This window comes from Schistocerca piceifrons, chromosome 1, assembly GCF_021461385.2.
Source record: "Schistocerca piceifrons isolate TAMUIC-IGC-003096 chromosome 1, iqSchPice1.1, whole genome shotgun sequence".
Lineage (NCBI taxonomy): Eukaryota > Metazoa > Arthropoda > Insecta > Orthoptera > Acrididae > Schistocerca > Schistocerca piceifrons.
The window spans coordinates 1,104,823,678-1,104,838,642 of record NC_060138.1 but is presented as its reverse complement, the minus strand read 5'-3'; the positions used below and the strand labels follow the sequence as shown (position 1 = coordinate 1,104,838,642).

Here is a 14,965-nt window from a genome sequence, read left to right as displayed (position 1 = left end):
TACCGCAGTACCTCCTTTTCCTGCTCCTACTCGCTTCCGACATTCGGCCTACCCTTCAGTTTATAGGAGCAGACCCACGCGCCGCCTTCCAGGCGGGATACGAATGTTTGTTCCATAGTAACTGGCACTTGTTACTTAGCAATTATCAAGCAGTGTGTAAGGTGTCAGGCAAATCCAACACCTTCCATGAAAACCGTGACATGATAGCAAATCCGGCAGTATGTCACATAACTCCAAATAAATCCTGACATTAAATTAACCAAAGTAATGCGATCAACGAGTGAGCAAATGGAATACCACAGACTAACACAAGAACTCCTAAATGCATGCCATACCTTCCCACCGTGAAACAGACGCAGTTCCGAGGGGAGAAACGAAAACAGAAGACGAGAGCAGAACCGTGTAGGCTAGGAGACCCTACGATAAGGGACGGAGACCCACGTCGCCAGCTGACCGCCAAAACCACCCCCCAGCCCATGTTAAAAGATAGAGCCCTCCAGAAGAACAGTATAGATCTTACGATAAGACTAAAAGGGCCAAACCAACTGCAAGTTTTAGCGTGAGACTCTTTCGCCTCTCTGTTACGTTGCAAACGTTAAAAACATTACCCCACCACGAAAAGTATAACGTTTCTCATTGGATAGACAGAATTTTGTAGGCGGAGCTTAAGGTTAACATTGAGATCCTGGTTGGTCAGTTGAAACGCAGCCAGATAGCTCTTTTTAAACCAACTTCGGAAAATTGCAGTAAGGAGAAATTAGGAGAGAATTGCTTCCGAGGCGGCGAGCTGTGAGGAGCTGCGCCGCCGCCGTCCACTGATGCTGCCTAAACACCGACAAGGTAATGAACGCACGTGATGCCGCATTTTTGAGCGTATAAGGCTTCACTCAGAACTGCAGAAGTCTCATCTGTTACGTCCCCTTTTTACGTAATACTAGCGTTGATCGTCAATTAAATCTCATGGTGTTCACATTTGCTACATAAGTAAAAATCTGAAACGCGATGATTTTTCTGTTATATAATTATTGAGAAGCCACATCAGCCACTGTAATTTACGACAAGTTAGATAAGTAATCAAAGATAATTGAGGGTCACTGTAGACCATTTTGATAGTTTTCTCTTTTATGAAACTTAACTTAAATCTAGTTTATAGATGTGATATGGCATAGGTCATCCTTCGATCCATTGTAGAACTTGTAAACCCACTTAGGGAATATTCGTTCACATTTTTGTTGAACGCAGTTGGTTTTTATTATCCTGTATTAAAATATTTCCTTTTATCAACAGTGCAATTTGTAAACAATGTTTTGTGAGTAGAATAAAATTTCCAATGGTAAACTTAACTGCTTTTTCGACTTTATTTTACCAGCTAACTAAAAATAGGAAAGCCTTGAACCCCTTCCACTAAATTTAGTTAGTATTAAGATTCTTTTACAGGGAGTGCAGTAGAGCTGACGCTGAAATCATTGAGTATTTGATTATATCATCGCTAGTCTCACTGAACTCTTCTGAACTCTACATGTCATGTGAGGTCTGGCATCTCCTTACCAGCAACAGGTCCCAGGTTCAAACTAGTCAATTCCCTAAAAAACACGCAGAATGTTAGAAGTGCAGTATCAACCTTAAAAAGCGTATTTCAATTCATCGTTACCTAATGTGCAACACAACTTCTAAATTCCTGAAATTTTACGAGTAACAGCTCAGAACGAAAGAGGAGATATGAGGGACCTTTCTGTGGGCTCCAGCCTATGTAGGTCTGGCTTACAATGACAAGTTGCTCCAGCTGGTGAAGGATGTCAGTGCCTCTGGGCCTTCAGTGAACGTCAGTCTAAAACCCCATCATTTGATATTGTGTGGGAAACTGGCCAGTGGCAGATAACTGACGCTCTTAAATCTGGCTCCAAGCTACTATTCAACTCATAATTAGAAACTGTCCAAGCCTTCGAAAATTTCAGAAGAGCAGGAAACATAATCATGGTCCACTTTCTTCCCATGTACACTGTATAGGTATCAAGGGTAACACTCTCTCCGGATATCAGAATAAGATGAAAAACATTTATTGTTTTCCAGTAAGAATCATGTTTAAATGAAGTAGCCTCTTCATTAAGTCAGTTCTATTGTTTCATGAACATATCCAAACATATAAAGCCCTTTCCGATTTCAAACGTCACAGTAACGTGTTTTGTAAAATAAAGTGTATTACCAGTGATTACATAAGCTTTTATTCTCCCTCTATGTGTTTATGAAACTTTATTTTTTCATATTAGATTGTATGTTGATTAGAAACTCTTGAGTTTTTCAAGGAAAAAGATGCTCTCTTCTAGCTACAGTTGATGTCATTACAAGATTCTCTAGCTATGTGTGGTGTGGCACCCTTACCAGAGAGAACTGACAGTGGACATCGAGGAAGTGCAGGTCGTTTTGTATTATGCGAAACGAGGGGAGAGTGTCATGGATATCATACTCAGGTTCGGGTGACAATCATTACAATAAAGAATTTTTCGTTGCGAAGAGTTTTTTCACGACATCTCAATCTCCACCCTTCTCTTTTGAATGTGAAAATATTTTGTTGACGCCCACTTGCATTTGGAGAAATTATCATCGTAAGAAAGTAATAAAAATCAGAACTAGCACGGAAAGATACAAGTATTATTTCATCCCGCGCGTTGTGGAGCGGTAGGGAAATAGTGTGAATGTGGTTCGATGAACTTCTGCAAGATACTTAAGTTTGAATTGTAGAGTACTCGCGTTTTGTAGATGTTATGTCTCTATACGAATACTGTAAAAGAATTTCAAATTATTATTTGTGTTGTGATATTTTTAATCAATTTGTTGGCAATATAGCTACATAAACCCTAGTCAGTTAAAAAAGGATTTAGTAGATTCTGCATTTTAGATTCGTAAAGAATGACTGTTTACAAACTGCCGGAACACATATGAAACTGACTGATAACCCCATAGAAGATAGAAGCTGTCAGATATCTTTAGTGGGAAGAAATCGCCAGGACCTATTCTGACATCTGAAGTCCCTCGAGAAAGTGCTGCAGGAGTGTTATAATCACGACATGTTCGAATAAATTTCAGATAAAGTCTGTAATTCTTCGTTCATGTAGGGCGCTGTAACATACTGACGTGTATCAGCAGAATATTGTTGAAACTTTGAGATTAATATAAGGAATTGTAATGCAGTGCGCATGATCCGATGAAAAGATTATGTTACGGGTGAGTTCACTACCGAACATACAACAAATCATTAGAACCAATCACGGAACTCAAACGTATAGCGAGTGCCGTTCAGAGCGGCTTATTTATTTATGCGCTTATTTCACCTGACAAGAGCCTTCAGACCCTTTCTTGTATTTTATAGAGAAATAACTTTCATAACTATTTAGTCACTTACGTTTGTTCTGAAAGATGTCCACTACTCAACAACATACATTTTCAATAACATGTCAGCAGTTATAAAAAGTTTAACTAATGATAGAGCACAGTTTGAGAAGAGTCTAAAGTATTTATTGGTGGCCAGCTCCTTCTACTCCATTGGTGAATTTCTTGGCAGAACCGATTGATGCATGTATGTTATTATCAATATCACATAATATGAATACTGCGTACAATCTGACTTCTGTACAAATTTTGTGCAGTAATGCGACCATTGTAAACTAGTGCTGTAAGATGTTTTTTTTTTTCTTTTATTTTATTTGATGATGGGTGGCTACAATAGCCTAAGGATCATCGTATGCACTTAAGTGTATTGAATATTTGCTCACCAGTTTTATAACCTTTCAAATTTAAATATGCTTAAGTCTTTTGTTTGCCTACTTCACATCCGCAAGGTACATTACCATATCTGATCTTATTTTATAAACATTTATGAGATATTCTTGTTTCCTGACATTTTCCACATCACAGAGGATATCCTCATTTGGAACGAAAAATACATCTAAACTAATCAGACGTCCTTAGCGAACCAACAAAACAAATTATGCAGAACATGAGCCACGTATGTTGACAATAATTAATATATGGAATTTCAGAAATAACAGTCTTATTAACACAGTGAGTGGCCAGAAGTAATTCTTGATGGACCATTACTGGATGGTCTACACTTCAAATACCTGGGTGTAGCAATTTGTAGCGATATGGAATGGAATTACCACATAGGGTCGGTCGCAAGTAAAGCAGGTGGCAGACTTCACCAAAATAGTTTATAAATGCTGACGTCTTATTGTCAGTTGGCAAGTTTCTATACAAGAGGCATATTCCACTCTGGTAGTGATACTGAAGTTTCTCTGTGACGCGGTTACAAATATTTCGTCAATAATTCATGGTCGTATGTACACGTCAAAATAAGCGGTTTCTATCATCTTGCTTAAATCAAACAGTGTTAAAATGCTGGCTTCAGGTCTGTCCATGGCATATTTGATATCATCGCTAACTTTGACAAAAGCAGTTATTGTGCCATGCTGTTTTCTGAAGCCTGACTGACATTTATCGCCGACGTCATAGGTTTTCAGGTAGTACGTTGGCTGTTTATAAACAACGTGCTCCTAGGCTTGAACTAATGCAGCTAATATACTGATCCGCCTACTGTTGTCTGGTGATTTTATGTTATAATTCATCAAGCTCGAAAAAGCACAAAATAGAATGAGGCGAGTCGCTGGGATTTTGTGTACAGTAGTTAGAACATCACAGAGACAAAAGCTCCAGTGGGAGACGCGAGATAAAGACGTCTTTCACGAAAATGATGGGTTGTAAAATTCTAAGCACCCAGTTTATGGGAGGAGTAAATTAATGTGTTCCTACATTAACATTTCACGTAGCGACAACGAAGGTAAAATACTCGAAATTAAGTCTCGAAATCATGAGAGACATTACTTCTTTTCTCGTGGACATTTGTAAGTAAAGTGGGAGAGGAGAGTAACAAAATTACTGCACTGCACAGCCTTCGCCACAGACGGTAGATCGCGTGCTGAGTGTTATACGCCAAAAAATCTTAAAAGACCTACATTCATTGTTGTTACGACGGCTGAAGAGCGTTTACACTTTCCTTTCACGATTGGGTAGCAAACGTCCTCACGAAATTAATGCTTGTTGACATTCCTTTTATACTGATGAGCCAAAACATTATGAACACCTGTTTAATAGGCAACGATTTTCCGTGGCATGGATTCGAAAAGTCCTTGATAGACTTCTGGAGCTAATGGCACCAGACGTCTACGCACAGGTTATGTAGTTCCCGTAAATAACGGGCCAATGGTTTGTGGGCGCTGAGCCGCCGCCCGATATTGTCCCAAAAAGGTCCTTTAAGGTTTCTGGTGGCCAAGGCATCAACGTATATTCACTATCATGTTTCTCAAAGCACTGTATACGATTATGGCCTCATGACATGGACAGTTATCCTGTTGGAAGATGGCCCTACTGGCGTGGAAGACATCAAGCATGAAAGGACACAGGAGGTCCGCAGTAATGTTAACGTAATCCACAGCTGACGTGCTGTCTTCGTTACTACAGTAGGTCAGATGGAAGACCTGGTGGATGTCCTAACACCAAAACATTGCCTGCGTTGGTCAGCGTCGGTGATGCAATTATGTTTCGAGCAGCTGAAGGTTTGGATGGCGGTGTATCCTGACACGCCCATCGACATGGTGTATCAAAAAACGTGATTCGTCTGACCACGTTCCCATTGATCCAAGAACCAATCGCGATGATCCCGTACCCAATGCAATCGTTAATTGATGATGTCATTGGCCCAACATGAGAACTGGTGGGGGTCGTCTGGTGCAGAGCCCCATGTTGAAGAATGTGCGCTGAAGGCTTTACATGTGGAAAAGTGGTCGAGTCGCGCGCTCAATGACGCGCGCACTGTCTCTTCGTGAGCGTAAGGCAGTAGCGATCCTTGAGACATTTATGTACCAAGCGGACATTGTACGAGAAATGGCTCTAAGCACTATTGGACCTAACATTTGAGGTCATCAGTCCCTATTGTACGTAAACATGTGTAAATGTAAGGATGTGACAGATTGGTGATAAGGGGCAATCGTGTCTGGCCGTGCCCTTGGTCATACGGAGTAAAGCTGCTGGAACTGTTTGTGTTTCACAGCGGACTGTTCAACGTTTCTACAAACAGTGGTATAACACATGTGGTCACAAAATACGACGACAGAATTGTGGTAGCAAATAGAGCCTGACTGAGAGGGACCGGAGATAGTTTGACAGCTTGTCAATTAAAACCGTTTCCAAACCTGACAGTAATTGCTGCAGGAAGTGAATGAAGAGCTATCTGAACGCGTTACTTATTGCTACGGGAAATGAATGCAATGAACATTTGGAGTCACCTCGCAAGAGGCGATTGCTCACACAGGTATATGAAGACAACAGCAAAGTTCAGTGGGCCGGAAGAGTACGTGACTCGTTTTCTGATCACTCTCCCATCCTATTACATCTCAAATGGCCTGCAAAATCATTTAATTTAATTACCACAGAAAACACAGAACAGCGGGTAAAACGCCGACGCCAGCACCCTCGCAATTGGTGGAACTGAATGATCAGTTCCTCAGCAAGTGGATTAACTTGTAAGCGACTTGCCTGCACAAACTTGTGGACTCACTTCCAGACGGTCTTCAAGTCCAGGGGCGTAATTACACGGTATTAATTGATGCTTGTAATGATTTCTTTAGGGTTGACTAAATTTTTGTCCAAGGAGCTTATGACTGCCTATATTAGTGTGTACTAGCTGTTTGTTACTAGTCTTGATTATATCTTCAGGGTTCTTAAGTGCTATATTTAAAGGGCTGAATAAAATTCTTAGATCGCAAAAATATTCTTGAAGTACTATAAACAAATTGTGACGAGATGTTCTAATTTCACAAGCGACCCCCAGTTTCAGTCTTGCAGTTTTTGTCCTACAAGCTTACTCTAGTCATCGAGGCCTGTCATTATTTCGCTTTAGACTTTTTTTTTTAAATGTTGTAGTTCATGTGAACCTGGTCTTACAGTCTTGAGTAGCATTCAAGTACCATTATACGCAGTGTAAATTGCCGTTAAGCAATCGATTTCCTTAACTTCAATCATCCCGTGACTAAGACCAGAAGAACTACGTGCCACATTATATTTTACAAATACACGAAAAGATTTTTCTCCAGAGATATCACAAGGAAAATCTTTCGGGACAAGTTCCGCCTATATTCTACTATTAAGACATCGTACACCAAGGTACAATAAGTGATATTTCCTTGTGTCTTGATTTGGGCTACATTCCTCTTCTGTCTTTAGTTACCTCATTGCCAATAGGACGTTAAACACTAACCTTCTTTCTGAATTCCTGTGTAAGATGTATTATCCAAACACAACTACAAGATCACACTACCCCTTTAAGCAGGTAGCCTTCATTGTCTTATATAGCCCGAAGGCGCTTGGTTTGTTTTATCGACTGTTCCCTACTTGCAGTCGCAACTAACAACATTCGCGAAACACCAAACCCTCACATTTTACATTATTCTCAACCTCCCCTCACATCACAAGTGTTTGTACCGATTCCTGTGTTGCAAACACTAGACTGTCGAATAACTTGCACTGAAATTTTAGAGAAGTTTCAAATTTCCTCTGTTTTCAACGTTGCCTAACGACATATCTCCTATAATAACATTATCTCCCCTCAATTTTCGCAGATTCAGTACACTCAATCTGCAGTCTACATCTTTTAACTCTTTCTTTCTCCCCTCCTCCTTTATCTGTATTTCTATTTTATCGTTCTAAGTGTCGTTTGCACTATAGAAGGTGTTTCCCTAAGAGGGTGCAAAAATTTAATAGAACGTAAAGAATGTTCCACTAAAAAACTTGAAGTAGGAAACCTGGCATCGGAGAAGCCATCTTAAGGAGATAATGGGAATAAAATTACATTTCTGTATACTCTTTTATTTGCATCAGTTACAGTTAACTGCAGACACCATCACAGAGGCAATGAATGTACCATTTGTATTGTGTGTTAGAAAATGTGCTGAAACCGATGGCCGTCAACCTCAATGTATGTACGACATCGGCGAACAAGATTCTCACGTACTCTGACCAATATCCCTGGTGTTTTTCGAATCACATCACAGGCAGCTACAATTCTGGCAACTAATTCCAGCCCGCATCTCGTGGTCGTGCGGTAGCGTTCTCGCTTCCCACGCCCAGGTTCCCGGGTTCGATTCCCGGCGGGGTCAGGGATTTTCTCTGCCTCGTGATGGCTGGGTGTTGTGTGCTGTCCATAGGTTAGTTAGGTTTAAGTAGTTCTAAGTTCTAGGGGACTGATGACCGTAGCAGTTAAGTCCCATTGTGCTCAGAGCCATTTTTTTAACTAATTCCATCTCTGTATCCAACGTAAGTGGCTTTAGATATCCCCAAACGAAATAACGAAGGGTATTCATGTCGCGTGACCTCGCAGGCTATGGAATAGGACCTCCCCTTCCAGTCCAGCGCCGGCCGAGGTGGCCGAGCGGTTCTAGGCGCTACAGTCTCGAACTGCGCGACCGCTACCGTGTGTGACCGCTCAGTGTCACTCAATACGAACACGACGACACCCCTCGATTGACGTTAGCACTCGTCGTGTCACACGCCTTCATACATGGCAGTGGACGTTTGAAAATTCGTGACGCTAGCTCAATGCTCGTCAATTGATTTAAATGTTATTCCCGGCTGACTCTTAATTTAATTACTGCCACGGGGGTGAGGAGAAAGAACACATCCTGGTGATACCAGCATTATGCGTATTTATATGTTCGATTAATTTGAATGGTTTGCAATGTTACAGCGATTCTATTCGAACTCTATGCTGACGTACCGACAAGAACCATTTTCGCAGATAAACATGTAAGTACGTAATGGATGTTCAGTTTCTCAATACAGTTCGTCGCACTCACACATTATACATCCGCTGTAAGAAGAAAATCATTCATTTACATTTTTGGTGTCCCACAATATTGGTTGGCTAAATATTATGACGATACGTTGCATACAACTTCCACAGATATTGTTTATCATGCAGTCAAGACTACCTAATGAAGCCAAAATCGTGGATAAAACTGAAATGTAGTTTATTTATTAACACGTTTCTTTTCACTAACTAAGTATGAAATATGAATCGAGATCGGAGGTGATGATCCTATCCTTATTTTCGGTATTAAAATGGTCGATATCGTGTACCGAATAACGAGTGTCATGTAATGTTCAAATATCGACAAGACCCAGGCTATCAATTCGGCACCTAAATGTCTATTCTTCGCTCTCGAAATGTTCGATGTGATTGTCTTTCACACGAAGGGTTCAATTTAACGGTGTATGCACTGTTTTTAGTATTTTAGGTCCCCGTTTATTAATATCCAGTAGTTAATAAGCCAACTATTTTTTATGCTGGCGCGTTGTTTGTATCGGTTACCCCCGCAACCGTCCAAGGTTAAGATTCTCTTAATGTTCCGTGCACACTCGTTTCGCAATTTTATAAAATGCAGTATTACGTAAACTATAGCTTTCCGTTGTGCACAACTTTCGTGGGTTCCACAACCAAAATAGTTTCCCAAGAGAATCTTTCCCAGTTAACACAAAGTTCGAATTATGTTGTCGGAATCATTTTCACTTCACCCGACAATAGACGTCTCTAATCACTTCGTCAAACGTAATGTATTTTAAACGTGCTTGAAGAGTCTTTAAATAATCTCCTTAACGAATTTCGCAGTCGCGTACCACATTTCATCGACTAGCCCGATCGCAATAACTGAAGGTAGAGAGCTCAATAATGTGTTACATGTTCTTTTATATGTATTAAAAAACAAACGCGCCCCTATATCTTTCTGTCCCGCTTGGTCTTTGCTACTTTGCTTTTTATTACTTTTCATTATATTGCTTCTTAGTAATACTGTGCAGTTATTAAAGTTTCGTATTACTTTCCCCCTTTTTAATTCTTCCAAAATAAAGTCTATTTATCCCCGATTTAATTAATATGATGCTAATTGACACGCCTGCCCGCAAAGTGCCGTTATAGGTCGCAGGTTCGAATCCTGCCTCGGGCATTGATGTGTGTGATGTCCTTAGGTTAGTGTTGGTTAAGTAGTTCTAAGTTCAAGGGGACTAATGACCTCAGATGTTAAGTCCCGTAGTGCTCAGAGCCAACCAATCCAGCGACCAGGAAATATAACACTGAGATGGTTGAGGACATCCACACTGAAGTGAGGTGGTGCACCGTGTTGTATCCACATCGTCTCACGAACAACCAAGCGAACGTTCTCCAACAACTCAGGTAGAACTCTTTGCACGAACCTCAAGTATAGGTGGCCATTCAGACGGCCAGGTAGAAGATATGGCCCAATGAGAATGTCGCCTGCAATGCAAGTCCAGATATTCAAAGCAAAACTTACTTGATGGTATGACTCTACTACAGCGTAAGAGTTTTCCTCACACACACATGGCTATTCCTGCTGTTCGAAATACCATCACCATCAAATAAGGCTTCGTCAGAAAAAAGCACAATTTGGAGGAAATCCGTCCGATCAATCCATTGTTGGAGCAACCACTGACACACTGCGACCCTTGGTGCAAAGTCAGCCACATGCATTGCCTGGACTTGTGGATGATGTGGGTGTAATTGTTGTTCGTGGAGTACTCGCCACTGTATAGTATGTGCAGCGCCCATTTCACGAACAATACGACGAGTACTTGTAGTGGTGTCCGCTGCAACACGTTCCAAGCCATCTGTTCCAAATCAGGAGTGCGAGTGGCTCTCATGTTGCCAGGTCCCTCGTTTCTTCTTTCCAATGAACCAGTCTCCCGCATTCGTCGGCTGAGAGAAATAAACACTCGTCGGGGCGAATGATGCAGGTTACGAAATCGTTCTCTGTAAAGCCTTTCAGCAGCGAGAGCATTGCAACGTACTTCCCCATACACAAGTGCATGTCAATGAGTTCTGCGAAACTGTCTCTGAACAGCACTAAGTGATGAATGGGTCTGTCGTTGATTCATAGCACGTTCTGTCCTGGGACAATGTAAATACGATTCAACAGAGCCACTTTATGGACAAGTAAAGTTAAGCAAAACCTGCATTTCGACTTCCTAGTAATCAGGCTCGTCCTCCTTGTTCCCCTGCAGTCAATAAAGAACGTGTAAGTAAATAAACAGCACAGTACGTGTAAACTTGTAAGCATGTTAGATGTAAAGAAGCTAGAAGACAGTAAAGCTGGACAAAAAGGTGACAAGTTTACTTCCATTCTCCTTCAGCTGGCTTCTCCGACCCCAGATTCCCTACCTGAAACTGTCCAGTTGAGCATTCTCTATGTCCTATTACATTTTTGAACGCTCTTGCAGAAACACCCTGTAGGTATTATAGTCATTAATTATTATGGGGCAGCTTGCGAAAAGATGAGATAAATCTTGCGTTTCAACTTCTTGCCTTCTTTTCTTTGTCCAACCTTTTCTCGCTTATTATATTGTCCTTGTAAGTTTTTATTGTATTATAGTTATCATAAAATTAGGTGTTTTAACACAGCATCACGGCTTAAATATTCTCTCATGAAATTTGTTGTAATTAATGTCTCTCATGAAATTTGTTGTGAATATACTTTTATTCAGAAAGGTGGCGAATAATGCTGCTACAAAAATATGTAATGACCTCTTGCCTCATGATACAAAATGCCTCGCATATAGCAAAGCTAAATTTGAAAGCAAGGAAAAAATCTTTCTTCTGGCAACTCATATTCCACAGGAAAGTATTATTTAGAAATTTGTAACGTTCTATAGCGCAAAAGTCTTACATCCGTGCTGTTATTAAACAGAATATTCTGTTTTGTTATCTCAACTCATCTGTAAGTGGCTTTCATTCAGGCATATTCAAATAGAAATTTATTTAATATCCTGTAAACTGACTCGTTTCACGTCATTACAGTATATTTTACAAGAAGTGTGCCTGTAGCCTCTGTCTGGTGAAGGTACTGTCGTAAGGAGTACACAACGAAATTTGTAACTGAGTTGATTTGTCAGTACGGTGAACACAGCACAGTATCTTCGGTGGAAAATCGTCGACAGATGTAGAAGTAATTCCAGGCGCCGCCTGGGAAAGTATGTTGGGAAATCTGCCGTTCCTATTGTATATTAATGACTTGTCAGTTAATATTAATAGCAACATTAGACTTGACAGATGATTATGCTATCACTAATAAAGTACTGTCTGGAACAAGAAACTGCACAAGTATTCGGACAGACCTCGGGAAGACTCCAGGAATTGACAATTTGTGTTCTGCCATGTAAAATCGTGCACTTCACAAAACGAAAAATCTTAATATACTATGACTACAGTATTAATAGTCACAGTTGAAATCAGACAGTTTACGCAAATACTTCGGTGTAAGAATTCGTACGGATATGAAAGGGAACCATCACATAGCCATAGGTAGAAAAGGTGGCAGACTTCGATTAATCGATGTGATTTTTGGGAAAATGTAATTAGCTTACAAAAAAAACTGCTTACAAAACGCTCGTACGATCTATCCTATAATACTGCTCGACGGTATGGGACCCGTACCAGATAGTACTAAAAGGGGATATTGAACGTCTACAGAGAAGAGCAACACAAATGGTCACAGGTTGGTTCAACTCGCGAAAGAAATTCATGTCGGTGCTAAAATACCTTAACTGGCAAACGCCTGAAGATAGACGCAAAATATTTTGCGAAAGCCTATTTGTAAAGTTTGGATAAACAGTATTAATTGATGAATCCGTGACCATCTGCATATCGTTCCTGGAGTGACCGCGAAGGCTACTTACAGCGCGATCAGAGGCCTTTAAACAGCTTTACATCCCGCACTCCACACGGGAGTTTAATGGGAAGAAAACATAAGCGATACAATGGGTGTAGCCTCTGTCACGCACTTCAAAGGCATTTGCCGAGTGTAGATGTAGTTGCTACGTCCATAAACTGCCATGGGTTCCCTCTTGAATCAGTTTTACTTTGCCAAACACTCGCCGCCTGCTCGGGCGCTTGCTGTACTCACTGTGTGTGCTGAGCTCCGGCTGCTGTTCCGTCGTGGCCATGGCGGCGGACTGACAGACCGCATCAGCTGATTGTGCTCTCTCTGTAAACCCCCACCCAAGCTGCCGCGCGGATACGCCAGTCGCTATCGCCAGCGGACCGCGACGAGCAGTCGTGCTTCGCGGTTAGCGAGACAGATCTCAACACGGCACAGCAGCTGCGCGCGGATTGTATTGCCAATACACAGAAAGAAGGATACTTTATTGTATAATTATATGATAGCGGAACAAACACTGGTAGTAGTTACTTCTGTAAAATATCTGGGAGTATGCGTGCGGAACGATTTGAAGTGGAATGATCATATAAAATTAATTTTTGTTAAGGTGGGTGCCAGGTTGATATTCATTGGGAGAGTCCTTAGAAAATGTGGTCCATCAACAAAGGAGGTGGCTTACAAAACACTCGTTCGACCTATACTTGAGTATTGCTCATCAGTGTGGGATCAGTACCAGGTCGGGTTGACAGAGGAGCGGCGCGTTTCGTCACAGGGTTATTTGGTAAGCGTGATAGCGTTACGGAGGTGTTTAGCAAACTCAAATGGCAGACTCTGCAAGAGAGGCGCTCTGCATCGCGGTGTAGCTTGCTGTCCAGGTTTCGAGAGGGTGCGTTTCTGGATAATGTATCCAATATATTGCTTCCCCCTACTTATACCTCCCGAGGATATCACGAATGTAAAATCAGAGAGATTCGAGCGCGCACAGAGGCTTTCCGGCAGCCGTTCTTCCCGCGAACCATACGCGACTGGAACAGGAAAGGGAGGTAATGACAGTGGCAAATAAAGTGCCCTCCGCCACACACGTTGGGTGGCTTGCGGAGTATAAATGTAGATGCAGATGTAGTAAATGTAGATTGTGATTACGGGTCCTCCACTCAAGTTCTTTTTCTTCTTCTTCTTCTTCTTCTTCTTCTTCACTTCAAGGAGTAGGCTAACAGCCTGTTGCGTCTTCGCAAAAGCCGCCTTTTCCTCGTCTTTATACCTCTTCTACAGGTCTGACTAATCTTTCTGTTTCCATCCTTTCAATATACTTCGTCCATTTTGCTATCTTGTTTTCTACTCTTTCATTCAAGCAGTTTGTATTTAATTATTTTCACATTTCAAAATCATTTATTCGCTCTATCACAGTACACGCTTTTACTATCCTTAAAATTTGCGATTCAGATGACTGTCCTTTGGTCTTTCTTAGTTGTTGTTCAGGTCTCACTTCCGGAATTGAGCTTAGGTGTTGCCCTTACTTTGTACATCTACATGGCTACTCTGCTATCACACCTAAGTGCCTGGCAGAGGGTTCATCGAACCATCTTCGGCCGGCCGCGGTGGCCGAGCGGTTCTAGGCGCTTCAGTCCGGAACCGCGCGACTGCTACGGTCGCAGGTTCGAATTCTGCCTCGGACATGGATGTGTGTGATGTCCTTAGGTTAGCTAGGTTTAAGTAGTTCTAAGTTCTAGGGGACTGATGACCTCTGATGTTAAGTCCAATAGTGCTCAGAGCCATTTGAACCATTTTGAACCATCTTCACAATAATTCTCTATTATTCCTATCTCGAACAGGGCGCGGAAAAAACGAACACCTGTATCTTTCTGTGCGAGCTATGATTTCCTTTATTTTATTATGATGATCGTTTCTTCCTATGTAGATCGTCGTCAAAAAAATATTGTCGCGTTCGGGGGAGAAATTCGGCGACTGAAATTTCCTGTGAAGATCCCGCTTCAGCGAAAAACGCCTTTGTTTTAATGGTTTCCACCCCAAGTCCTGTACCATGTCTGTGACACTGTCTCCCCTATTTATCGATAATACAAAACGTGTTGCCCTTCTTTGAACTTTCTCGATGTACTCCGTTAATCCTATCTGGTAAGGACCCAAACCCCATAGAAGTACTCCAAAAAGAGGACGAACGAACGTAACGTAGG

General features: G+C 41.5%; 1 protein-coding gene across 1 annotated transcript in view; it reads right to left on the bottom strand.

The window, feature by feature from the left end:
- LOC124799346 (putative inorganic phosphate cotransporter) overlaps window positions 1–13,067 on the bottom strand; it is a 163,537-nt gene extending 150,470 nt beyond the window's left edge. The window contains exon 1 of the mRNA XM_047262918.1: window positions 13,020–13,067. Coding sequence (XP_047118874.1) covers window positions 13,020–13,059 — 40 coding nt within the window. The 5' untranslated portion in view covers window positions 13,060–13,067. The remainder of the gene's footprint in view (window positions 1–13,019) is intronic.
- Between the last annotated feature and the right edge of the window lie 1,898 nt (window positions 13,068–14,965).